At 43.0% G+C, this 27,566-nt stretch overlaps 2 protein-coding genes across 3 annotated transcripts; one reads left to right on the top strand and one right to left on the bottom strand.

Annotated features, from left to right (window-relative positions):
* On the top strand, nucleotides 1-20,890 carry LOC101651874 (EF-hand calcium-binding domain-containing protein 1-like). Of its 2 annotated transcripts, none has more exons than XM_004702808.2 (6): nucleotides 1-2,209; nucleotides 9,622-9,777; nucleotides 10,796-10,900; nucleotides 14,711-14,862; nucleotides 16,317-16,429; nucleotides 20,473-20,890. In XM_004702808.2, exons 1-6 carry the CDS (start codon nucleotides 2,152-2,154, stop codon nucleotides 20,657-20,659), a joined length of 771 nt encoding a protein of 256 aa, XP_004702865.2. In that variant the 5' UTR covers nucleotides 1-2,151; the 3' UTR covers nucleotides 20,660-20,890. The 2 variants fall into 2 exon arrangements, with proteins under 2 accessions (XP_004702865.2, XP_045144563.1); XM_045288628.1 differs by having other exon boundaries at nucleotides 16,317-16,421; nucleotides 20,473-20,609.
* On the bottom strand, nucleotides 20,359-27,347 carry RBM48 (RNA binding motif protein 48). Its single transcript, XM_004702657.2, has 5 exons — nucleotides 27,227-27,347; nucleotides 26,579-26,769; nucleotides 25,596-25,741; nucleotides 22,737-23,296; nucleotides 20,359-20,995 (listed from the first exon to the last, which is right to left on the bottom strand). Exons 1-5 carry the CDS (start codon nucleotides 27,335-27,337, stop codon nucleotides 20,906-20,908), a joined length of 1,098 nt encoding a protein of 365 aa, XP_004702714.1. The 5' UTR covers nucleotides 27,338-27,347; the 3' UTR covers nucleotides 20,359-20,905.
* Nucleotides 27,348-27,566: the final 219 nt, after the last annotated feature.

Raw genomic sequence — 27,566 nt, 5'->3', positions numbered from 1 at the left:
TTAGTGATATCCTTGGAGTCTGTCTGTGCTACTTTGAGGGAACCAGAGAAAGAGAAAGAGCCCTTTGCAGCATGAGAGAGCCCCCAAAGCTCTGGAATTTACCTCCACTTTAATAATACTGAATATTTTTTAGCATTAGAATGTGTTAATGTTATTTGAATTAATTTTGACTACACTTTGGCTTGGGATAGTAATCATTTCAAATAAACACTGGTACTTTTTGAACTTGATAGCTTAAAGATTCTAAACTGCATGTTTTATACTGTTCAATTTTCACCAGTTATGAAACCAGTGACAGTTACTTTATTTTTATATGGATTTTGTTTAGGCTGCAATGTTTAGCTTTTGTAACTCCTTACTCCTGCTATCTGAAAGTTTATTTCTGTGTTTAATGGCATATTTGCTGAGAAATTAAGCATGTAAAAACCAGGTTTTGATTTTTTTTTCCTGTTGTATTTTTTTAACAGCTTCATATTGAAGCTGAGATTTTTACCATATCCAAGTTGAGTGCAAGCCTGGTGTGCTGGATCTTGTTACATAAAGCTATTGCCAGAATCTTAGTAAATATGATGTTTTAAAAGTTTGTTGTCTTTGTATATTAATAACATGATGACAGGTTAAACAACTACATTACTGCTCCTCTTGTGTCATATTTTACTAAAGGTTTGTGCCTCATATCTTTTGCTGAATTGTTTACTAGTAATGTTAAAAGGAATTGATAAGTCATTTTCACTTTACATTTTTATATAATCAGGTAACATGATATATAATTTGTACATTTATGCCTGTTATAGAGGTTGTGGTAACTATAATGGTATATGCACAAGACGTTTTGGCATGCATGACAAGAGGCTGAATAAATAGCTATTTTACCTAAAATAGCTTTGTTCTTACATCAATTCCCTTTGGGGTCACGATTAAAATTATAAAGGTAGTAAACACTACTGCGAAGTGTTAAGTGTTACAAAAGTCATGGCACACGTTTTAGCAGTAAAATAGCATAGTTCTTTAACATATTTCTTAGTGGGGTTCTTAGTTTTATGCAGAGCTTCATATAGCTTCTATTTCCTAATAAAAGATCATCTCTTATCTTTTCGAGTAACTAATTTGGAAAACATTTGTATCCAAAAGAAAGTTTCTCAAAATTGTTTTCATGAGAAAGCTCAAAGTGACATTCATCCAGTTATTTGTGGGATAGTTTCCTGTGTACATGAAAGCAAAGGCTTGCCAAGTGACCCTGTATGTGCTGGTCATTGCATCTTAGTTGAAGCTACCCAGGGACCCCTGATGACAGTTGCCAATTGCAAGGTCAGCACTTCCAATCTACCTGTCACCCTCTGGACAAAGATGAGGCGCTCTGCTCCCATGAAGCCGTACAGTCTCGGAAACCCACACGGGCCAGTTGTGCGTTGTCCTTTGGGTTGCTCCGAGACAGAATCAGCTCGGCAGTGAGAAGCAACCAGGTTTAGACTGGCAGAGAATGTGATTCAGTGAGACGCTCTGTGGAAAACACCTTGTTCCTCAGATTGCATGTGTCACAATCTCCCAGTAGAGTGTGGAAAGAAAATTTAACAGGGCCGTACTGTTTGCACTACGGGCTATTCCAAAGTTATCACAAGCAAGTTAATAACATGCTCTGCTTCCAGCCCACCAGTACACATGTTTTCTTGCATAATTTTGCCAATCATTTTAGAAACACAAAACCCATTGCTGTTGAGTTCATTCTAGCTCTTGGCAGCCTTGAAAGACAGTGGAGTTGTCCCATGGAATTCCCATGTCTGTAATCTATACAGAAACAGACCGCAAACCTTTCCGTTAAGAGTCACTGCCGAACTATTGTGCCATCAAAGTTCCTTTTTTTTCAAAGTTCTTTAAAAATTGGTCAACCCCAAGAAGAAATTAAGTGTCGGAGTTGCTATATGTTACAGATTTTAATGACTTGAATGAAATTATTCCATTTGTTCTAGGTGGTAGCAACGATTGTGTATTTTTTCAGTGGTTGAGAACCTTCTCTTGTTGCTGGGAGGCTGCATGGGAACATTCTGTTCCGGGTAGGGACCCAGGAGCTCTAGAACCAGTGGCAACCCACGATGCTAAGCCTCAGAGCTGGGCTGCCTGGGAAGTCTGTCCTGTGTTGGAGTCATACTTGACATGGACCAGAAGGCTTTGAAGAAGCTGGTGGAATCCATAAGTAAAACTGTCAAGAGTTGTAAGTACTAAGCAGACCAACAGCACTTCCTGAGTATTGATTCAATCGAATGTAAATATTGGTAGATATATACTTAATTAGACATCGGTAAGTGTGTTGCAATCCTAAAATAGTCTCTGCTTCCTATCTAACATTTTGATCACTTTATTTTATTTACATTTTGACCATTTTTAAAGTGAACAGTTAGGCCTACACTTGCACGGAAAACTTGTAATCATCAACCTGCCCGAAGTTTTTGAAGCCCCACTCCTACTTGGGTATATGGGAAGACAAGTTGAGTATTATCAGGACATCTTAAATGCTAAAAGATTATTAGTCAAACAATAATTGATTTATGTAGTATGAAATTAAAGTTTAATAAAACAGTCTCTGAATTATAAAGGCTTGCTTTGACCCTGAGTTTTCTGGCCTCCCAGAACGTTTCCACACACAACCCATACTGGCAAATGATTTATACCTAACATACCTAGGGTGTTGAAGACAGCATGGTACTTCGCACATGTTTGAGTGTTTAAAGTTTATTCTTAAAGCTAATCACATTTCACAAGTCTTTCAAAGTTAACACGAGAATTTTGTTTCTCAGACATAACCATATACAATTTGACAGTTGTCAGGGAGGATTTCATGAAAGAGGGAGCCTTTGAGAGCACGGCAGTTTTTCCATGTGTGACCTTGGGGAGCAGGAGAACAGGGCTCGTTCCAATTAGATTTTAAACTGTGTATCAACCCTTCAGGAGTCTGTTTTCCAATGTATATCTTATTGTGTCATTCAGAATGGTCTTACAGGTTTAGTCAGTCCTAAATAAATTTGCTGCTTTCTTTTTTTTTTTTTTTTCTTCAGTGATAAATCGCAGGGTTTATTTTATTAGCTCTCTTGAATTTTTGGTTTCAGTGTGTGTGGATACCCATGGCGCCCCGGTCTCTCCGATGTGCTGGGCCAACTCACCACCATCCACTTGATGCTGACTCACAGCAACCCTATAAGACAGGGCAGAACTGCCCCTGCGAGTAGCTTTTTTTTTTTTAAATACTTTTATTGGGGGCTCTTAGATCTATTATCACAATCCATAAATTCCTCCAGTGTGTCAAGCTCATTTGCACATATACCGCCATCATATCATTTTCAAAGCATTCTCTTCCCACTTGAGCCCCTGATAATCAGCTACCCTTTCTTCCCCCTCCCTCACGAACCCTTGATAAGTTATAGATTATTTTTTCCATATTTTACATTGTCCTCTGTCGCCCCAGTTCTTGTTGATCCTTGTGGTAGATTTCCTCTCTCCCCCCCCTAATTCTGGTATCTGCTCTCCTGTTGGCTCTGAGGGATTTATCAATCCTGGTTCCCTGTGTTGCAGGCTCCCATCTGTAGCAGTGTGCATGTTCTGGACTAATCCGATTTGTAAGGTAGAACTGAGGTCATGATAGTGGGGTGAAGGAAGCACCAAAGAGCCAGAGTAAAGTTGTTTGTTTCATCAGTGCTATACTGCATCCTGACTGACTCATCTCTTCCCGTGACCCCTTTTGTTAGGGGATGTCCAGTTGTCTACAGATGGGCATTGGGTCTCCACTCCATGTCCCCTCCACCCCCCTTCACCTTGAGTATGGTTTTACTCTGGGCCTTAGATGCTTGATACATGATCCCATCGACACCCCATGATCACACAGGCTGGTGTGCTTCTTCCAGTGGGCTTTATTGCTTCTTTAAGACCCTAGACACCTCTTCTGGTAGCTTGGCACCATAAGCTTTCTTTACATTTGCTTATGCACCCATCCTGCCTTCAATTTTCTGCTGTCTTAACGGCTTGGCTTTTATAACATTCAAATGAACTTTTGCATTTGGCACTTGTTATTCAGGAGTTCAATTCTAAACCAGTTTATTGTACACTTACCTGTTTTAGAGTTTATTCTAGAGCTAGTATACCCACTGATTCCATGTGCTTTCTAAAACTGCATCGTCCTGTATAGTAACCACTAGCCAGATAGGGCTATTTAAGATTAAATAGAACGTAAAATTCTATTTCTTGTCTTTCTTGTCACTCTAGCCACATTTTAGGTGCTACTAAATGGGACAGCTGAAATAGGGCAGTTCTAGTGGACAATGCTGTTGTAGTTAGCGTAATGCATCTAGCCCCGTTCTTTTGAGTGTTGCTGCCTCCTGTGGAGATGGACCCATGCTCAGCAAGCCGAAATGCTGCCTGTCCTTCAGTGTCCCTGTGACCAACTGTGGACCTGACTTGTGGTCCATAAGGTGTTTTATGTTTGAATTTTGGAAGCAAATTACCAGACCTTTAGTTCTAGTGTGTCTTAGGTTGGAATCTACTGAAACCTGGTTCACAAGAGCATCACACAAGCCTCCACTGACTGGTAGTGGCTGCTAGGGGTGCGGTAATCTAGTAAAGAAAGCAGGTAAGTACTCCAGGGGGGTGAAACCAATTGGGAAAGGAGCACATGCCTCAGGAGGGGGAGGATGCCCAGGGTGGGGGTTGGTGGTGCAGTGTCTTAGATGGTTTGGGCACAGGCACTGGAAACTAACGGTAACTAGGAAACTAACGGTAACAAGGTAGGTTTTAGGAGCTTGCTACTTGGTTTTCCTGGAATATAAGGGATGGGCAGAGATTGGAGAGCTTGGGCTGGTCTGTGTCCCATGAGAAGGAGCTTGCACTATGTGTCTCCAACCCCATCCTACACACACACTCAAACACAGACATGGGGCTTAGGATCAAATGAGTTGTTTTAAGCAAGCTTTCCTGAGAATCTGGACAGAGTTGAAGATTGCTGACTTCGGGGGCGGTGAGTGCAGCCTCTGCAGTCTGGGTTGCATGTTCGGGGTCACTGACCTTCATACTCGTAGGACCTCTGCTTGTGTGTAGTGTGTGAGGTACAAGGTCAGCTGTGGGGAGCACCAGCTGCTCCAAGGGAGTAAGATTAGGCTTTCTGCTCCCCTGAAGAATTGCACCCTTAGAAGCCTACCCAGAACAGACGGTGGCAGGGAGTTTGGCACTTTGCTTTTGCTTCGGGCACGTGTCTCATGCAGAGAATGATAAGAGCAGCCCCACCTTCAGAATCATCTACGCCAGTGGTTCTCAACCTTCCTCAGGCCGTGACCCTTTCATACAGTCCATGTTTGGTGACACCCCCCCACCATAAAATTAGTTTCTTTGCTACTTCAGTGTAATTTTGCTACTGTTATGAATCAGGCAACCCCTGTGAAAGGGTCATTCAACAACCCCCCTCCCCCCATGGGTCACGACTCGCAGGTTGAGAACTGCTGATCTACGTGTTTATGTTGAAAATGAAGATTCCTGGGTACCAGCTTGGATTTAATTAAAAATTCCCCATAAATGAGGTCACAGATGAAAGTTTTTGACTACAGGTATTTTTAGACTTGCTGAAGTTTGAAGTTTTTTCCAAGGGAAACAAGATCTGTCAGCCTCAGATCCGTCCCAGCTTGATGGGTACTGAGCCAGGATCAACCAGTCTCTCATTGTATCATTTAAAAAGCTGTTTTCACATTTACATAGATTGACCTTTATTTTTTTAACTAAGTTCAAAATTTCAAAACTTTTGTAATTTCATATTCTTTGATTCAACTGATCATTTTGATGTCTAGAAGTAATTTTGGATCCTGCCTCATCCAGGATATTCCATAACCTCTCCAACATTATGTATTCTAAATTTGACAAACACTCCAATTTGCAGGCAAATGCTAAATATGTTAATCATTTTATTCAACAGACTTATTGAGAGCCTGTCATTGTGCTAAACACTTCTAGCTATTAAGTAGATATTAATATGTTAAGAAGTGCCTCTTGAATAAAAGTGTTGAACCAGCTATCTTAATTTTCCGATCTACATTTTTCTCTTGTCTATAAGAATGTCAGATAACTTGCTGAAGCCTCCTATACATTGTGAACATCCTTTCTGTGATCTACTCGATAGAGGAAATAAAGAATAAATACATTAAATCTAGTATGATTTACCTTTGTAAATCCACAAGCTCCTCTTCCTGAGTGTTTTTGAGTATTTAATATAATTGACCATCTCTCCTGACACCCCACTACCACCTCTGAGGCCACTCACTAGAATAATGTTTGTCGTTCACTTTTTCTGAGACAAGGATGTGGGTTAATGTGTGTAAAAATGGGTTGGGAGGCATGCATATTTCCTGTTCTCGAGAGAGCCTACAAGTAGTAAGTAGCACCAAACACCAGGTCCCAGATGTTGATTTACCTACACACCATTCTGTGGTAGAATCTGGTCTCCTTGCAGACACAGCTGAATAGGAACAAAACAGAAGAGCTGGGAACACTTTGTAATGCCAGAAAGCAAGGACGTGTGCAAGAAACTTCGTGTATGTCAAAGCCACAAATCATCCTGACGGTTTCCAAGGGCCAAATGCGGGACAATTTAAATAACATATACTATAGGTGGCCTGTGGGGGAGGGAGGGAAAAAGAAGGAGCTGATTAGAAAATAATGGCAACATGTACAAATATGCTTGATACAACTGATGTATGGCTTGTTTTAAGAGCTGTGGTAACCCCCAATAAAATGATCTTTTAATTAAGGATAGAAGAATTCACACTGACAGAAGTAGCCATCCAAGGAAGTAGTCTGTGGGCTGGACTGATGCCTCACTTCACAGAATAAACTGGGAAAGGGGAAACAATTAGTGGAAAAATCTCAGACTACCCAGCTAAATGATCAGGCATGTTGAGATGTCACCCATGATGTTAGGTGCCATGCAGTTGGTTCTGACCAATCACAGCTTTATAAACAGAATGAGATGCTGTGTCATCCTCACAGTTGTTCCTGTGCCTGAGCCCACAGTGTCCGCCCACCTTGTCCAGGACCTTCCTCTTTTTCACTGCCCCTCCTCGTTACCACGCATGGTGCCCTTCGCCAGGGACTGGTTTCTCCTGACATGCCCAGAGTATATTAGATGAAGTCTTGCCATCCTTGCCTCTTAAGGAGTACTCTGGGAGTACTTCTTCCAAGATAGACTCGTTTGTCCTTACTTTGCAAGACTTTTTTTAAAGATTATTTTATTGGGGGCTCATGCAACATCACAATACATGCGTAAATACATTGTGTCAAGCACATTTGTACATTTATTGCCATCCTCAAAACATTTTCTTTCTGCTTGAGCCCTTGGTAAGAGTTCCTCATTTCTCCCCTCCTTCCCTCCCTCATGAACCCTTAATAATTTTTTAAAAATCATTTTATTAGGGGCCCATACAACATCACAATCCATACATGCATCAATTGTGTAAAGCACATTTGTACATTCATTGCCCTCATCATTCTCAAAATATTTGCTCTCCACTTAAGCCCCTGGCATCAGCTCATTTTCCCTCCCCCCTCCCTCGTGAACCCTTGATAATATATAAATTATTTTGTCATATCTTGCCCTGTCAGACGTCTCCCTTCACCTACTTTTCTGTTGTCCGTCCCCCAGGGAGGCGGTTATATGTAGATCATTGTGATCTGTTCCTCGTTTTGTCTCCCATCTTTTTACCCTCCTGCTATCGCTGCTGCTTATTGGTTCTGAGGGTTTTTTCTGTCCTGGGTCCCCTGTGTTTCCAGCTCTTATCTGTACCAGTGTACATTCTCAGGTCTAGCCAGATTTGTAAGGTAGAATTGGGATCATGATAGTGGGGGGGGCGGGGGGGAGCATTTAGGAACTAGAGGAAAGTTTATTTTTTATTGTTGCTACATCACACCCTGTCTCGTCTCCTCTCCTCTCCGATACCCTTCTGTAAGGGGATGTCCAGTTGCCTACAGATGGGCCTTGGGTCCCCACTCTGCACCCTCCCCCCTCACTCACAATAAGAGTTTTGGTTCTTTGATACCTGATCCCTTCGACACCTAGTGATCGCACAGGCTGGTGTGCTTCTTCCATGTGGGTTTTATTGCTTTTCAGCTAGATGGCCACTTGTTTATCTTCCAGCCTTTAAGACCCCAGACTATATCTTTTGATAGCTGGGCACCATCAGCTTTCGTCACCCCATTTGCTTATGTACCCACTTTGTCTTCAGCAATCCTGTCGGGAAGGTGAGCGTCATGAAATAGCAAGAATATTTTCAGTAGTCTTCTCCAACACAATTCAAATGAATCAATTCTTCAGTCTTCCTTTGTCAAGGTCCAACCTTCACATGTATGTGGCAATTGAAAATATAACTTGTGTCAGGCACACCTTAGTTCTCAAAATAACACCCTTTTCAATACTCTGAAGTCTTGTGCAGCAGATTTAATGCAACTGGCCTTTTGATCTCTTGGCTGCTGCTTCATGAGCATTGGATCATGCATGGATCAAGACAGATTTTTTGACAACTTCAATCTTTTCTCCATTTATCACGATGTTACCTATTGGTCTAGTTGTAAGGACACTTGATAGGATGTGTTAAAAAGTACATCTATGGTATTCTTCACAGTACAACAGTAATCCAGAGAAAAAAAATTAGACAAATATAAATGGAAGAACATCCTACAAGATACCTAAGCAGCACTCTCAAAACTTTCCTTGGTTATTACAAACCTAGGGTAATTGAAAGTATCACAGATAGTAGGTAATTCTGGAACCAATAAGAGACATTAATGGGGAAATGGCAATATCTGAACAAAGCATGGTTTGGTTATTAGTAATGTATCAATATTTATTTTTCCTAAATATACCATGTGTGTAAGATATTAACGTGGGAATACTGTGTACTATCTGGGCATCACTTCTGAAATTAAAATTTTTAAAAGATGAGTTCACTAGCATCTCAATGCCATTTCAGCTACCCATCATTTCTCAAACCTTTATGATAGATATGAGATGGGAGCTACATGGATAAAAATGAATAAGGCCTGGAGTCTGCATACTTAATACATGTGGATGGTGAAAAGTAGTTGCAGTTCATTTGAATGGTCCAAAGGTATCGCCATGAGAAGTCCTGCCCCAATAACAACTGGCTCTGACCAGGAATACAAGGCCACGGTCATCCATTTTCTTCAACCTTGTTCTTGACTCTCCCTGCCGCAATATTGTTTTGCTCCCCCAAATCAGACATGTTCAGCGGCATCGGAATCCCACCTCTTTCCTTCATATTCTGGAATTTTTAGCCTTTTTTTCTTTCACTTTTTTAACCACCGCCATACAGTCTTTTGTGCACCCTTGAAGGCCCAAAGTGAACATGTCCCTCCCAGCCTCGCCTCCCTGCGCTGATTTCCCTCCACCAAGGCGGTGGTGCTATTTATAGCGCATAGCTGGTCAGTATTAAGGGACTAGTGGGTAAATCCACCAAGTTAGAGAGCCAGGCCATGCTGTTTGTTATCACCAGACCCCCTAGCGTCATAGGAACAAGTGAGATTAGATTGGGTTGTGGAAACGCTTACTCAGTTGTACTTAATTGTCTTTTCATTTTACAGTCCAAAAAAGTGAAATTGAGTGTCTCCTAAGACTTTTTAACAGCTTGGTGAAAAGAAATGGCAAAAGACTTGATAAGAATGGGCTAGACCATAGTGCTTTTCGAGGGATCCTGCACAACGTATTTGGAATGACTGATGACATGCTCTTGGATAGAGGTAAGAACTTAAGACTGAAATGGGTTCGGGGGCGATTTGGCAAATTCCACGTGTGCGCGCATGCTCAGGTTTCATTACAGACTTAACTCTGAATGCCAAACTACCTCGTTCTCACTGCCATCGAGTGGATTCCGACTCCTGGCGACCAAGTCAGACAGAGCAGAACTGCCCCTGTGGGTTTCCCACAGAACCCTACGGAACAGAAAGTCTCTTCTTGCTCCAAATGCCAAACTTAGGAGAGTGTAGTTTGCGTAAGGCTGCCAATATAAAACAGGAGTGGGTTTGATTGTGAGGGTGGTTCTTAATATAAGCCCACTCAGAATTTGATATAGCATAGCTTTATGAAAGGACTTCAAAACATTCACGGAAAAATTCCATGATCTGGAAGCACCATTTTTCAAAAATTCTTTGAGGCCCCTTTGTACAACTTGAAAAAGATATCCAATAATTAGCGAAATAAGCTAGCAGTGTTTGTTTTTTTAAAGATAAACTCATAGCTCTCGATTAATTTTTGAATCCACCTGTCACTGACGTCAATTTTTAAATGACTTCATTATTAAGGTATACAGTGACTAACTTAATGTACATACCTGTGAGCCATGATCCCAAGGAAAATAACATCTCCATCACCCATGAAATAGTAAATATTTCAACTTAATATCTATGAGAAAATACATTCTAAGATTTGGTCATTTTTTAAAATGATTTTAATTTAGGTATCATGTGAATGGTGTAATTGTTGCTGCTCCTTTTAGAACATAGTTATCACATTGATTAGCTCCTCTGCTGGCTTTGCTTTCTTGGCTCACGGTAACTGACAGATTCCAACTGAAGCTCATTGTTCTGAATGGAGGAGAATGATACAAAAACACATTCCTGTCCATCGTTTTGGTTCTTTGAAGAAAGAGTGCCCAAGCCCTTCCCCTCTTCGTTTTGAGATACAAGTTGTTCTCTCCACACGATGTTGAATTCCAGAAATGATTCTGAATGACATGTCTACCGTTCTTTTTTGTTTCAGTGTTTTTTGTATTTGACAAAGATTGTGATAGCCGCATCAACGCGAATGAGTGGGTTAAAGGATTATCAGTGTTTCTTCGGGGGACTTTTGAAGAAAAGTTAAAGTGTAAGAACCCTGTGTGTGACCACTGGTTTGGGAATGATGCGTTGTCAATTTTGTATTAGTGAATGCTTAAAGATGAGCTATGAGAGCAATCACCTGTATAGGAACATCATCAAAATAGTTCATGATGGCCTAAAGTAGATGAGGTGGGTGGCCCAAAGAGTCCTCAGCCCCAGGCTTCCCAAGCATTTTCTCTACTGGTTTTGTAATGCCAGAACGCGTCTCACATGGGTCTCTGGTTTAGGCTCAGCCTCAGAGCAACATCCAGGTGTTAGGGGCTGTGCCAAATGGCAGGGGTTTCGGAGGCTCCTTCCAATGCTTCAGGAAATGGACCTTTCTACCCAATGAGGTTACAGGTTGAGCAATTATAGATATGTCATATAGGGGTCATTTCCTTGTCTTTCATCAAAGAAAATGTGAGGGATTGGCACAGAGGAGGTGAAATGCATATAACCATCAGGCATCAGTATTGGTTTTGATCAGCAGGAAGAAGGAAAGGGGATACAAAGGTTGAAGTACAATGGAATCCCAAAGATTATAAATGGAGCCTCCTATGGAAAGGGAAGGTTGGAAATTCAAAAGACAGAAATCTCCTCATTGAGTTTTCCCTGGGAATGGCTCAAGCCTCACCTCCCGGTGCCATCAGTGTGAAGTGCATTTTGTATTTTTTGTACTGCAAGTGTCAGGTTCTGGGAAGTGAATAGCAGTTTTCAAGGGAACAATTTGCCTTATTAAGATGTCAAATTGCTGAAGAAAGTTTAACAATTCTGTGTACGTATAAGGCAAATTTTAACTCACTTGAATTTGCATTTGGAACATTGACAATTAAGATCTCAGAATTAATGCACATGACAAAATAATAATAATTTATAAATTATCAAGGGTTTATAAGGGATGGGGAGTGAGGGGGGAAATGAGGAGCTGATATCAAGGACTCAAGTAGAAAGAAAATATTTTGAGAATGATGAGGGCAACAAATGTACAAATGTGCTTGACACGGAAGGATGTATGGATTGTGATAAAGAGTTGTACGAGCCCCCAATAAAATTATTTTAAATAGATAAATAAATAATGATAGCGAGATTTTCAAAATCAGTTTTGCTGACACGTGAATTTTTGTTTCCTTGTTTTGGCTTTTCTTTCCTTTGGTGGTAATTTTTTACGGAATAACATCTGTCATTTCCACTGAAGTGTGTGTGCTGCAGTGTTTGTATTTTTACAAATGTCTGAGAATTTAAAGCTAAGGTCCATGGATGTTAATCATTCTTTGTGGCAGTCCCAATACCTGATGAGAGTGACTGTGGTGATGAAGACACGTAGACTTGGTTTAATAGCAGTACGCGACCAAGAACACTTTTTCCTCTATTCCCATTCTGAACTTGTTTCATAACATTTAAAATATATTAAGGATATTTCTAGTGAGCTTGTGTTGCAAATTCCTATGTTCTAGATTGGAGAACGTCAGTGGACAGACACTCCTACCCTGTTTCCCCAAAAGTAAGACACCCCCTGAAAAGAAGACCTACTTACAGTTTTGCCTCTCGCTGAAATATAAGGCATCCCCCTGAAAATAAGACCTCCCCGAAAATAAGGCTCCCCGAAGCTCCCGTAACTCTGGACTGTAGTGGCGGGCGCCGCCACATAGCTCACCGTTGGCTGCAGCACAGCCAGAGCAGACAGGAAGTGCGAGGTCTCTTTTAATAAAACCAACAATAAATGTGTACCGTACTCTTCTTCAAGGAAAAATAAGACATCCCCTGAAAATAAGACCTAGAGCATCTTTGGGAGCAAAAATTAATATAAGACACTGTCTTATTTTCGGGGAAACAGGGTAACATGAGTTATATTCCTGGTCCTAGTGCCTTTGCCAAACCACTTAACTAGACTACAAACTCCATGAGAGCCCTTCACTGCCATCTGCCCAGGCCTGAGGGAGAACATTGGTTAGAGGAGTGTGTGCCCTGTGAAATGGAAGTCGCTTCCAGGGAGGAGTTATTTGAGAACTTTAGGTTAGACAGAGGAGCATCCTCTGGCGAGGATGGCGACTTCCTAAGTACACTGAGACCTCTGAGAGGCAGAACTCAAGTGCTGGTGCTTTTCCATTCTCTCAAGCGTTCTGCCTTTGCCAGGATGCAGTCTTGCCACTTTTCTATTGCTCGCTTTAGTAGAAATTATTTGAGGTCCCCCCATCCCGCCAACCACAGGTTTCCATCTTTCACAGGTTCTGGCTTTCAGAGGTTTTACTGTGTATTGAGAAATGTTCTTATCAGTGACATTACGGAAGGTACACTTTTTTGTACTCTTTGTCAAAAGAGAATCATAGTATCAATTGTGTGTATAGATACACATACAAGCACATACACATGCATACACACAACGCAGTGTATGATCAAAGTTGGGGTTTTTTTAAGTAGTTTTTTTTTAATTAAAAGATCATTTTATTGGGGACTCTTACAACTCTTGTCACAATCCACACATTGCTGCATTAGGTGCATTTGTATATATGTTGCCTTCATTCTTTTCTAGACATTTACTTTCTATTGAGCCCTTGGGATCAGCTTCTCTTCCCCCACCCTCATAACCCCTTGACAGACTGTACATTGTTATTATTTTCATATTCCACACCAACCGCTTTCTCCCTTCCCCCATGTTTTCTGTTGTTCTTCCCCCTGGAGAGGGGTGTATGATTATGTGTTCATCATTGCAATCGGTTCCCCCTTTCTCCCTTCCTCTCCCCCCTTCCCCCTACCCTTCTGGTATCACTATTCTCACCCCTGTTCCTGGATTCCGTGTATCGTGAGCCCCTATTTCTTTTCTATACCTGTGCACATGTTCCGATCTAGTCTGAAGTGAGAAGCAGCACTGAGGTCGTGATACTGGGGGGTGAGGAAGCCTCAAGGAACCAGAGGAATATAGTGTGTTTCATCAATGCTTTACTGCTCCCTGGTTAAATCATCCCTTCCCTGTGGGCCCTCTGTGGGGAGATTGTTCCACTGTCTACAGATGGGCTTTGGATCTCTGCTCCAACCTCCCTCGTTCTCAGCGATATGTTTTTGTTCGTTTGTTTGTTGTTGTCTGCTGATGCCTATGACCCAGTCCCTATGACTCCTCATGTGTAACTTCAAGCCTTTAAGACCCCAGACTCTATATCTTTAAACAGCCGGGCGCCACCTGCCTTCTTCACCACATTTTCTTATGCACCCATTTTGTCTTCAGCGATTGTGTCCAGAGGGTGAACATCTCAGACTGCCGATCTGTTAGAACAAAGTGTTCTTGTATTGAGGGAGGGTATGAGCAGAGGCCCGAAGTCCATCCCTTACCTTAGTACATTGCTGTATAAGTATATGTACATGGGCCAATACCTCTATTTGTGTGGATTAATGTATTTACATATGTACACACCTATGTTTATGCATCTGTCCATTGCTTTGCTCCCTTTGTCCTTCCTCTGTTTCCTTTTACCTTCCTCCTGCCCCACCGTCACTTTCCCCATATTTTTGCCGCTTGGTACTGTGTGATCAAAGTTTTAAAAAATACTGTCTCCTTTATGGTAAGTAGCTATATGGTATGTTAAATCCTCTATTTCAAAACCCAAATATTATAAGCTTTTATTTCTACACCACTGGGCTATTTCATCTTACAGAGATACAATAAAAGGTGCTTTACTATAAAATCATGCAATATATTAAGCCAATAATTTGATGCTAGGTGAGCTGTTTTTGTCTTTCATGATTTGTTGAAATAACGAAGACGATGAGGTTATTGTAACTGTTTATAATAAAGTCCTCAAGCTAGTCCTTATTCCTTGGCAAGTCTGTTTTCAAGTCTACTATGTGGACGGCGACGGCTCCATTTCTCGAGAGGGTGTGTTTGACATGTTGAAGAACAGTCTCCACCAACACTTCTCGGAAGGAGAGAGCGAAGAAGGGATAAAAGAGCTGGTGGAAATAACAATGAAGAAAATGGTAAGAAGGCAGCATCGTAGTGCACACCTCACACTATTCTTTATGGTAATTGCAGTCTGCACAAAGGCCAGGGTTTCATTGATTTTGTTCTCAGCTTTACCCAGTGCCCAGAACAGTGCCTGGCTCCTAGCAGGTCCTTAGTAAGTATTTACCAACTGCCTGGCTGATTGAATGGCTCACCACACAAAATGGGTGTTAACTTTAAAGTATTTTTCTCAGTAAAGCCTCGTCGTTTCGGGGACGTCGCTTCAATTCGCTCAAAGCCAGAGGCTAGCTAATCTGTCCGTGTGACTTCAAAACATTACTAAAATAAAATACCGAAAATCACTGATAAGATGCTTGTTAGATGCCAGCCCTTCTAAGAAGCTTTAGTGGAAGAACGCATTTTCTCATCAAAACAATCCTGTGAAGTGACAAATTATCCCCATTTGCAGATGAAGAAAACTAAAACACAGATAATGTATCTGAGCTCACACTAGGAAATGGGGTGCAGTGTTCATCTTAAAGAAAGTCTGTAGGCTCTCTTTATTATTAGTGTCGTTATTTCTCTCCTTTTTTGAATGACCGCCCTAAGTTGTATCCTTGTGAGTTGAGCACAACTCACCCAGCTCCCTCCTGGAGATCAGCAATGGGGCTGCTGCCTCTGAGCCCAGGGCTCCGCTTCCTTGTGCTCCTTCCACTGCCACGGACCACACATGCTGCTGCCAGGGCCCCCACTGCACCCATTCATCCCTCATTGCTTGAAAGGAAATATAGAATGAATCTTTTTCTGGAAATAATTCAAACTTTTCTTTATATCAGACTCTCAGCAATCCTGATGTGGTTATGCCCAGAAGTTACATAAGAACCCATAAAAATAAAGGCAGTACTCGTTTACCACCACCCCCTTGCATACACTATTTAATCTCGCATAGTCCTTATCATGAGTGTTCCACTCCAGCAGGCCCGTGTCCGTCCTTAAACTTGTACGTATTCTCAGAACAAGTTAGGCCACCCTTCTGCATCTCTCCACCTCGCCACCCAACCAACTTTAATGGCCAGCGGGGGTCTGCAAGGCTTTTCAAAACTACCCATCCCGAATGCTGATGGCTGGAACTGCATGGGCCTCCGAGCTGGCCCTTGCGGCCTATCCTTTTTACATGAACTCCGACAGGAGAGCTCGATGAACATGCTCCACTGCTGTCCTATTGTACTTACTATGTGCACAGAAGTGGGAAAGGAGTTTTCTAGAATCTGAATCCTTAGGGACAGGACTATACTTTTAGGGTAACCCTTGGTTTTTCTCCAGAAAAGTAAGTTGGTGACTTCCCAAAATAAAAAACCTTTTGATTTATGCAAACAATACCTCCAGAATTGGGATATTTTTTCTTGGCAAAATATTCTCATTTATGAAGCTACTTTCTGTGCAAAATTTTTAAAACATCATTTATTTAAAAAATACCCGCTTCCTCTAGGATTATGACAACGATGGCAAGATATCTTTCACAGACTTTGAAAGAGCAGTCAAAGGAGACCCGCTTTTGTTGGAAGTGTTTGGACCATGCTTACCAACTGCACAGGTACAGCTGTAAGTGCTAACTGCATGAGGCAGTTGAGGAAAAAAATATAAGCAATAAGAGTCAGGAAAATAATACTTACGGGACACTTATCCTGTAGGGTTTTTTTTATTATTTAAATCATTTTATTGGGGGCTCATACAACTCATCATAATGCATATATACATCCATTGCATCAAGCACATTTTATACATTTATTGCCCTCATCCTGACATGGTGATTCTTTTTTTTTTTAATTACTTTATTGAGGGCTCGTATATTTCTTATCACAGTCCACACATCCATTGAAGCAAGCACCTATGTACACCTATTGCCCTCATCAATCTCAAAACATTTGCTCTCTATTTTGGCCATCCTGTAGGGTTTTAACCCACTATCGCGACCCCTTTGGGAGTTGAACGACCCTTTCACAACGGTCGCCTGATTCATAATAGTAGCAATATTACAGTGATGAAGTAGCAATGAAAATAATTTTATGGTTGGGGGTTCACGAGGACCTGTATGACAGGGCCGCGGCATGAGGAAGGTTGAGAACCACTGCCCTACGGCATGGATGAAGTCCGGCCACCATGAAGGCTTAGAACTCAGCCTGCTATGTGCCCTAAGAAGACACAAGTGGGACCATCGTCTCTAGAACGAGTGTGTTGGATTGTGTATGAATTGTCCCACTGAAGTATCGAGACAAGCCATTGTGTTTTACACCTCCTCAGCTTAGATCTATACCCCTTTGAAAACAGAAAAACAAGGGCAGAGAGTTACCGTGAAGGGGCTCCGGCAGGTATCCACTGTGAGCTGCTGAGAAGCTATTACTATTGCTGTTGCGGGGGGGCGTTGAGCTGATGCCAGTGTGGAGGGGCCCGACGTATGATGGGACACGGTTGCACCCAGTGCCTCACGGTTCGTTTACCTGTTGCTGCCACTGTGGAACCCAGCTCGTCGAGTGTCTCCCGCTTTTTCACGGCCACTTTACCAAGAATACCCTTCTCCAGGGACTGTCTCTCTGTACATGTCCAAGGTACCTGAGACCTAGTCTCCCCATCCTGCCTCGAAGGAGGGTTCCGGTTTCACTTCCTCCAGGACAGACTTGTTTGTCCTGTGCGTCCATGGTAATTTCGTCTTTGCCAGCAGCAGCACCATTCAAATGCATTGAGTCTTCTTTGGCCTTCCTTATTCAAGAAAACACTTTAGCCCTAAGCCCAGATGCTGTGAATGAGACTATTGGAGATACACCTAGTTTATCTGCACTAGGAAGGTGTTTCATGTATGGCGCTGACATTTTCTGAGCTGGAAAGGCTGGCCTAATCATTGATTAGACTCATGAAATATCTCTATGTGCTCCTTTGACCAACTGTACTTTGCAGAGAGATCTGACGTCAGCAGGTATCTCAGCTCCCTCTTGTAGTACATCCCACTGTAGTTCATTCCCTAACTACATTTTCATCCTGTCTGGAAACTCGGTAGAAAGCATTGTGAGGAAGGCAGACTTCCGATTGAAGGTAAGGTCAGTAGAGAACTATGCACTGGATCCCAGCAACAACTTAGGACCGAACAACCATCTGCAGCTGCTCCCATGGGTCACCTGTAGCCAAGGACCCTTGCTCCTCAGTGTGTACTCAGAGCATCAGTGGCACCAGCATTGCCTGGGACCTTATGAAAAGTTAGAACCTCAGACCTCACTCAGGGGTTTTATCAAGAGTCTGCAGTGACTTGAGCATCTTAAAACCTTAGAAGTCTTGATCAAGACAGAAACTTGCTCCTTCCAATCCTGTGCTCTATAAATGCCAAACTCAATGCCATTGAGTCAACGCGGACTCAATGACTCCCTGTGGGTTTCTGAGACTGTAACCATTTATGGGAGGAGAAAGCCCAGACTTTCTCCCTTGGAACTGCTGGTGGTTTCCAACTACCAACCATGTGGATGGCAGCACAACGCATCACCATTATACCACTAGGGCTTGATTCTGTGCTCTAGACTCCACTATGTGAGGGTAAATGAAGAAGTATTACTACTGGACAGGGCAAGATATGACGAAATACCCATTTATAAACTATCAAGGGCTCATGCGGGAGGGGGAAGCGAGGAGGGAGGGGAAAAATGAGGACCTAATGTCGGGGGTTTAAATGGAGAGAAAATGTTTTGAGAAACGATGTACAAATGCGCTTTACACAATTGATATGTGTATGGATTGGGATAACAGTTGTATGAGCCCCTAATAAAATGTTAAAAAAAAAAAATCTTACACCAAGCCAAAAAAAAAAAAAAAAAAGTATTACTACAAAATCATAGCAATCTTTATTTAGTAATAATTACAAAAATATGAAGTCATTGTTTTTTGACCCATCCTCCATTTAGGTCTATACACTTCTGATGGCAATGTTTCCATCTTGAAGTCTTCCAGAGCCTTCAAATACTCAAGTGTTAAAACAGCGATGTTTGCACCCTGGAGGGCCTCCAGTCATGCTCTTGCTCAATGTTCTTTTGGAAACAAAGGCAGTCTGAAGGGGCAAGATGAGGGCAGCAGGCTGCACAGGGCAAGGGCTCCCCACGGTCCCCTTGCTTCCCTGGAATGAGCAGATGTGTCTATGAGGGGGTGAGGAGGGGGGACCTTGCCTTTCCTAACCAATGTACTTTTCCATCTTCTGAACACCTCTTCCTAATAAGCCATGATCGTGTTTTGTCCTTTGAAAAAATTGTGTCAAAATTAACCCTTTAGAATCAGTCTCCAAAATGAGTTGCCACAACCTCCTGAGCTGACCTTTCTGCCTTGGATTTAACTGGTCCAAAAACCCCTCAGAAGCCACTGTTTTGATTGGACCTTCTTTTTATCAGGCCCCCTAATGAAACTAAGACAAATGCACTGGTGAGAGAACTTGTTTGCAACCATCCATTGACTGCAGAGACGTGTTCCAACGTGCCTTGTTTCGAATAAGCCCATGCAGCTGTGAACTAAAACCTTACCAGCAGTACTTTTTGACTTGTCATTTTTCTTTTACCTGGAATTTCAAATACACACATTAAGCACACACGCAAGTAAGGCCAGTCTCCTTCCTGACACTTCTTTCAGTAGCATCCATCAGATGTCAGCAAGTGTACTTCAGCAGATCCTGAGAGCTGAGGCGGAACCTAAGTAACTGACACATTTAAATTCAACACATAGGCAATGGGCATATAAGGATAGGGAGAAAAGAAAAAACATACTTAGTATGGGCCTTTTAAAATTACTCTAGCAGGGAGGGGGCGGGAATTTAAAAAGAGCTGATCCCAAGGGCTCAATAGAAAGTAAATGTCTAGAAAAGGATGAGGGCAACATATGTACAAACATGCCTGATTTAATTGATGTATGGATTGTGATGAGTTGTACAAGCCCCCAATAAAATGATTTTAAAAATAAATAAAATAACTCTAAACAACCAAAAAATAGAAATATCCTGGAAACATTGAAGACTTCCAAATTCTGGTCTACTTCCTGACACAAAACAAAACATGGATGTATTCAAAGGAGCAGGGGGGAGTCTCGCCATTTACAAGTCCTAACTTTTCCCTCATAAACACCAAACCTCCGCCATGAGTTGGTTCCGATTCCTGGCGACTATGCACAGGGTTTCTGAGACTGAACATCTTTAGGGAAGGAGCAGCCTCCATCTGCCTCCCTGAGAGCAGATGGTGGGTTTGAACTGCTGACTGAGCTTAGGTCACCTCGCTCCCCGCACCACGAGCTGTTTACTATAGAGCAAGAGAATTCTTCTGTGACCCTAGAGCAGGCGTCCTCAAACTAAGGCCCGCGGGCCACATGCGGCCTGCCAAGGACATTTATCCGGCCTGCTGGGTATTTTTGCCCCATTTGTTTTTCACTTCAAAATAAGATATGTGCAGTATGCATAGGAATTTGTTCATAGTTTTTTTTTAAACTATAGTCTGGCCCTCCAACAGGTCTGAGGGACAGTGAGCTGGCGGCCGCCTGTTTAAAAAGTTTGAGGACCCCTGCCTTAGAGCATGGAAAATGCTATTTCAGCTTTGTTCTAATCGTTCATTATTAACTTTTTTACTTTACAGAAGTGTCTCGATTTTGAAGCCCGGACATTCAGAAGTATCATCACTTCTGATTTCTGAGTACGGATCACAGGCCTTCACTTCACTTGATGTTGAGGAACTTTCCACATCATTGAGAAAACCACAGAGATACCCTGGCTCCCTACTTTATTTATATTGCGAAGATCCTACATTGGATTCGCTTTGTTGACATGCAATTGTAATGTCAGAGGTAATGTTACATAACAATATTAAGATATTTAACACGAAAATAAGGAATGACGGGATATAATTTCAAAAGATGACAGTATGTATTAAATAAACAGCCTGAATGAAACTACAAAAAAGAGTGCATCAAACAACACCAGCAGTCAAACCTCTACGGGAATTAAAATGGGACATTAAAAATTGAAAAATAAATATTCCTTTTAGAAAACATTAATTTACTGTTGGTAGTCTATATTCTTCTTCTTTGTTTTAATGGACGACTTCTACTACGCACGTCTTCCAGTTTGTCCGCCAAAGGTGTGGGCACAGGTAGAATTACCTAGTTTGAAAGAAGGAAAACCCCCAACACTTAGTTGTTACGACATGAGAGTAATTAAGCTATTAGAAGTAGAACACCTCTCCGCTCGCTCAATCCCGGCCAGCATACTGAGAGAACGTGCCCAAGTTCAAGGTACAGCTTACACCACAGGGCCCCAAACTTAAAAATTGACCTACCTCCATTTTCTGGGGGGGGAAAAACTACAACTTTTGTACGATAGCCCCTAATACACAACAAAATGTAGACATCTGTGCCTGCAGTCCTCCTGGATTGTTTCAGCACCTCCCGAGGGTTGCTGTTGCCCACTGTGGGGATACAGCAAGCTTTTCTGTCCCGACATTGAGGGGAGAGAGAACAGGGAACATATTGTAGCTGGTTTTGTGGGTACAGGTCTCTATCCGGGCTCTGTAGAGCTTGAAACCCCGCTAATGTTTGGTATATTTGCAGACAAGGAGACGAGAGGGAGAAGTGGAAACTGAAGCACTGAATAGAAACCAAATTCTTCCTTTCCCGAGGGAAAAATCAAAGCCCGGACACATCAGAGAGGGAGTGGACCATTGATCAGAGCAGAGCACCGCAGTCTGTTTAAAGCAGGAAGTGACTAGAAACAAGGAAACCAAGTTTACTAATTCTCTTTTACTTGTTCTGCCATTTTTGTGTCTAGGGTTTTGACTTCCCACTTTTCCCTCGAAAATGCTGGCTGCAACAGCACACCGGCGCCTCACTTCAGCAGTGTCTGAAGACGGCTGTGGGTGCCAGCACAGACTAGGAGGCTTAAGCTTCGATAGGGTGTCCATGGATTTTTATGATTGTAAGGCAACCCTTCACTTTTAATGAATGTCAAGTAAAATATTTATGTAAAAGAATGAAGCAGTCTTCCCCGTTACTGTGAAACTGATTCTAACCCAGAGTGACCTATAGGACAGAGTCAAACTGCCCCATTGGTTTCCAAGGTTATCATCCTTATAGGAGCAGACTGTTACAGCTTCTTCTGTGGAGCGGCTGGTGGACTGAAGTTAGCAGCCAAGCACCTTAATCCCAGCACCACTAGGGCGCCTGTGAACTACTGTAGTTGCTCCCTCCTCCCATAAACGTGCCCTAAAATGTACATACAACTATGTGAAAAGCATTGCTAGATTAACCTTGGAGTTCACTTAGAAGACTCTAGTGCTTACGATTTCTAAAGGCCCACCTCACCAGCCCCACAACAGAACCCACGGCGTCAATTCTGACTCCCAGGGCCTAACAGGCTCTGAGACTGTGTGTCTTCACAGGAGCAGGAAGTCTCAACCTGCCTCGGGAGCAGCTGGCGGCTGCTGCCTAACCCAAGTGCTAGTCCGGCTCCTTCAAGAGCTAACTCAAATAGGCCCTTTCCTTCACAAGCGGTTATGTACATGATGTGACACAGAGTACTGTCTCTTAAGATTGGATTATTAAATACATAATCTATTAGATATTTGGTATAGGTACTTTCGGCTCAAACTAGAACCATCTGAGGTGCTTTACAGAAATAGGGCCTTAGGTTGAAATGGCTGCTTCAATATTTTCTACCTACGGTGACCAAAAATACATTGTGTTTATTGTTTAGAGTAAGGATTAATGGTGTCAACACTAATAGGTTGATTGGCCACATTCAGTTCATTTAACAGAGAACTTAGAAAAACACATAAACTAAAATGTGGGTGTGGGGGAAACAATAATACTGTAGCACCCTCAAGACAGTTTTTAAAACTGGCCTTACCTCTTTAAGTTTATTCCTAATTAAATTGGCCGTTGTATTCAGCGAGTCATCGTGCATATCAACTTTCGGAATGCCTGGTAACTGAGGTCCAATCATAACTTCATTGTGACTCCGGCTAGCATCAACACAAGTGCCAAGCCTACAGTCGTCTTCTCTTCTTCTTTTCCGCTCCTGCAGCTGTGTTGTCCTGGGCATGAACCTATCAATTGCCTCTGAAAGCGGGAGAGCCTTCTGTGCACCCAGGCAGGCTACCGGGGTCCTTAGCGTTTTCAGCTGTGTTTGCTGCAATGAGGTGCTGTGGTTACCACGTCCCACCGTTTCGCTGGGGCCTCTGCCATCCGGAGAGAAGTGGGATGCTCTGTCCCCGTGCCCCTGTGACGAGCACACACACTGACAGGTGAGATAACATGAAGGCAAGTCGCACGGATAAGGATTTGAGGTTCTGGTGGCAGAGTTCACCTCAGCCACCCCAAATCCAGGCGTCTCGGAGTGGAAGACCCGTCTGCCATCGGATGTGTCTCTCTGCTCAGTAGCCTGTTTCTTCTTCGTCCTGGAGTTGTCTTAAGGTTACAGTTTAAAAGGGAGGGAAAGGGAGGCAAGTGGCTCATTATTTTCATCAGTCAGTACTTTTAAACACATTTCTCATCTAAAGTTAACAACTATCATTAAAACAAACATTTCTCATCTAAAGTTAACGCATGCTTTACTATAAAAAGTACATTTCCTGAGCAAGCAATATATTCATTTGGTCTAAAAATGCAAAAGGATCGGAAAGCATAGAGTGCCAATTCACCCTCTCCTTGCTCCCCATCTGTCCAGGGTGTCTTACTGTCCCTCTTCCCTGACATCCCCTTTCTCTCCGCTCAAAAGGCAGCATGTGAGACCATTTCTCTGTACCTGGGCCTTTCTACTCATCTGAAGATCCTGGAGGGCCCTCACAGCATTAGCCAGAGTGCCTGGTTTTCTGTGCAGCCTGGTAACTGAGGTTCAATCACAACCTCCTTGTGACTCCTGCTCACTTCAAGAAAAGTTCCAAGTCTACAGTCGTCTTCTCTTCTTTTCCTGGATGGGTGTACTAGTTCTGTGGGTCAAGTGTTAGGCTACTAACCTCAAGGTCAGTGGTTCAAATCCCAGGAGAAAGATGAGGCTGTCTGCTCCCATTAAAATTTATAGTCTCAGGAACCCTATATAGGGTTGCTCTGAGATGGAACCAACTTGATGGCAGGGGGTTGGCTTGGTTTTTTTTTATTATGCAGCTCAATTTGTGTTAGTTTTTCAATATGCTGGGCCTACTTTCAGGGCCTGTACAGACATCTGCCCTGGCTTGTGCAGCCGGCAGCACCAGAGAGGCATGCTGGAAGTGCACTGAAGATAAAGGAAGGCTGCCTGTGCGTTGGTAACTGTTGATGTTACTAATGTAGGAGAGGTGTTTTTAAAATTTCCACAACAAAGTCTTCTAAAAAGTGGGGCCATTTATGCACATGCACTGTGTAAATTCTAGAATGCTGCAGGCAAGAGCTTATCTGAAGTGTCTCGGGCCAAGCAAACCACAGTTAGAACTGCAAGCACTCTAACATGCTGCCTCTCAAAGCTGGAGTGACACTGAGACCAGCACTGAGGTCATGAGGCGGATGGCGACTTCCCCCTCCCACACCGGGATGAAGGGAGTGCACGCGGCAGGGAAAGGCAAACACTCTCCGTAGTCCGCATCCACTCGGTTCTCTCTCGTGGCCCAGGCCAGCCACAGACCCTGAGCCTCAGCTTCCACATCGGAGAAAAGAAGGGATGGGTCAGATGATCTCAAAATTCTTTCTGTAGTCTAATATTTTAAATTCTCCTTTGCAACACAGTCAAGTTTTCTCTTGTATGGTTGTGATTTGAATGAAAGCTGAAAGAGCAAATTTTTTCTCCAGTCAACAATTCACATAGATTCTCCCTTGTGATAACAATCACACAGATTTTTTGAGAGTTGCTTAAACATCCCATAAATTTAAGGTTCAGTTATCTAACAATGACCAGGTACTTACTCTCTCCAGCTCTCTATCAGATTTCCAGGTAAGGTTTCTAAGTCTTTTTATAGTCTTCCTTTCTTTCTCTTTTCACTATTACCTGCATGCAGCCACAAACTCACCTTGTTGGATAGTGTACAGACACAGACATACTGTCTTTCAGTGGCAGTGTAGAATATGGGTATTTGAGCCTCTACTAATACTGAGATTTCAAACTACACACATTATTTTATTAATCCAATTCTGACTGCACCGATACTACAATCCATGTCCCAGATCCCATGACTCCCTTTGAGGCATCAGAAATTGAGCCGGGGGCATTTGGCGAGTTACTGGTCAAAAATGGAACTTGTCCATGATGATGAGCAGTGTTACTACTCTGCAAAACAGAATTGCTTCTCATTGCCTTCAGACCAGGCCAAAGCCCGAGAACAGACACAAAGCCCCTCACGGAGTCACTTCCCGTTCACATTTCTAGTCTCATGTTTCAATGTGGCCCTGGGGCTTTGGTTACCCTGGACTCCTGACCATTCCTCAAATGCAAGATGCCCTTTATTCCTCTGTGCCTTTAACCACGATGCTGGTTCACCTTCCCAGCTTGTCCTCTCTCCTTCCACTAACAGCTACTCATCATTCCAAACTCAGAGCCCTCTCGTATCCTGTTGGGAGTTTTCCATGAACCAAAAGCTCTCTTTCCAGCCCAGTTCACATGAAATGCTCCGTGGACCCTGTGACCTAACATCACAAATAACTGTGATCACTTACTGGCTCTCCCTCGCAGCAGCAGACAGGGAGCACACAGCAGCATACCGAGCTGCGTTCCTGACACACAGCAACAGACTTTCCTTACCTTTATTTGTAGTGGTTCGTGCTATATAAGCCCTTCTATCTCGTAACTTTTTTCTAGTTTCTTCAACGGTCTCAAATTCTGGAGCATAGCACACGTGAAGCAACCCACCAAAGAAACTCTGCTCATCCATCTTTTTCTTGGCTGTCCTAAACAAGACATGAGTGCATGGTTTAGTAATCAGGGTTTATTCAAGCTGAAAGCCTACCTGTAATATGAGGGTGATCTAAAGCACAAAGCTCACCTTTTGCCACGTGCACATGATTCCTCAGGCTTGGAAATGAAGCAGTGCTGCTGTGGGTGGTGCTAACCCTACTGACCTGGGATTGGGGTACATGCTCTTGGAGCCTGTTTGCCCTCTCTCAATAGTGTCACTAGATTAAGCAAACATATCCACCTACAAAACTCATTGCCATCACGTCAATGCTAATTCACAGCAACCCTATGGGGCAGGCTAGAACTGCCCCATGAGTTCCCGAGACTAACTGTTTACAGGAGCAGAAAGCCCTGTTTCTCACACAAGGAGCTGCTGGTGGTTTTGAACTACTGGCTCTGCAGATCAAGCCCAATGAGTAACCAATATGCCACCAAGGGGCTTCAAAAAGTTCATGGGAATAAACTTTTTGAAATAATGAAAAATGTCCATGAACTTTTGGAAGGCTTCTGCTATATCCAGCCCTGGTGGCATAATGGTTATACTTTGGGCTGCTAACTGCAAGGTTGCCAGTTCAAAACTACTAGTCACCCCAGAATAGAAAAATGGGGCTCTCGATTTCCATCAAAAGTTACAGTCTCGGGAATTCAGAGGGGGCGTTACATCCTGTCCTATGAGTTGGCATTAACAAAATGGCAATGAGTTTGGTTTGGGGTTTAATATATCCAGAATCCACAATCCCTTTAACCAGTTTAGGACTCAGCTGAATGGCCTGAGGCAACAGTGATGGCAGGAATAGGGGAAATGAGACCTGGCTTTACTTGTAAATTACCTTGCATTCTGTAGATTCAGAAACTTAATCAGATAAACTTCGGTGAAGTCTTCCGCTGGGTACTCATCTAGAGCATTATACTGTTCGATGGCACCATACAATGCGAATCGCTCAACTAATTCCTTCATGGCTCCCACGGCAGGAACTCCTTGTATTAATAAATATCGAGACTCCAAATTGATTGTATAGACCTAAAAGAAATAGATTCATTAAACACCGCTCACAAGTAAACCTCCCAATAACTACGTCCATGTTCCCCAGAGTCCGCAGAACACAGACAGAATCAAATTTTTTGTCAATCCTTCGTAGGCCTTCAACCTAAAGCACGCCTCAGGCCATCTTTAGACAAATTTTCCAGGCGTTAGAACGGTCGAAGTGGTTTCTGTTTCCGGGGAGATTCAACAATACCCAGTGCTTATCCGTGTTGTAAACACGATGAAACAAAGAATAAAACAAAGCAGCGTTCGCACGGAGCAGATCGTTTAGTAGATGACTAAAGCTGAGCTTCTCGGTTATTCTCAGCCAACTCCAATGACGGGCGGACCTGACAACAGCCTAGTCAAGCCTCCATTGACAGGAGCTGGGAAGGAGGAGCGCGCATACACACATAAAGCTACCAGTTGGCCAATGGAAACAAATCTACTTTACTTTGACCGCGCGAGGCCGTCGCCCATCCCGATACTTGGCTCGCGAGTCGCACACAGGTTTCTGGACATGGTGATCGAATAAGCTCCCAAGTTCCCCACCACTCGACGCCATGTTGCTTGCTGGGGTCCTAGCAGGGAGGACAACATCCGCTTTGCTAGGCTCTAGTTTATCCAATAAGAAAGCTGGATGAGTCGCGCGTGCCCGGATTGGTTGGAGAATCGACGGCGTCGGTCATCGTTTTCTGCGAGCGAGGATACAGTGGACGAAGTATCGCCCCCTTGTGGAGCGGCGGAGGTGAGCGACGATCTGCTATTTTCCCCCAGCGGGCACGCAGGAGGGG

This window comes from Echinops telfairi, unplaced genomic scaffold, assembly GCF_000313985.2.
Source record: "Echinops telfairi isolate 266 unplaced genomic scaffold, ASM31398v2 ScPeMD7_23;HRSCAF=83, whole genome shotgun sequence".
Lineage (NCBI taxonomy): Eukaryota > Metazoa > Chordata > Mammalia > Afrosoricida > Tenrecidae > Echinops > Echinops telfairi.
This window is presented reverse-complemented; position numbering and strand designations above follow the sequence as displayed.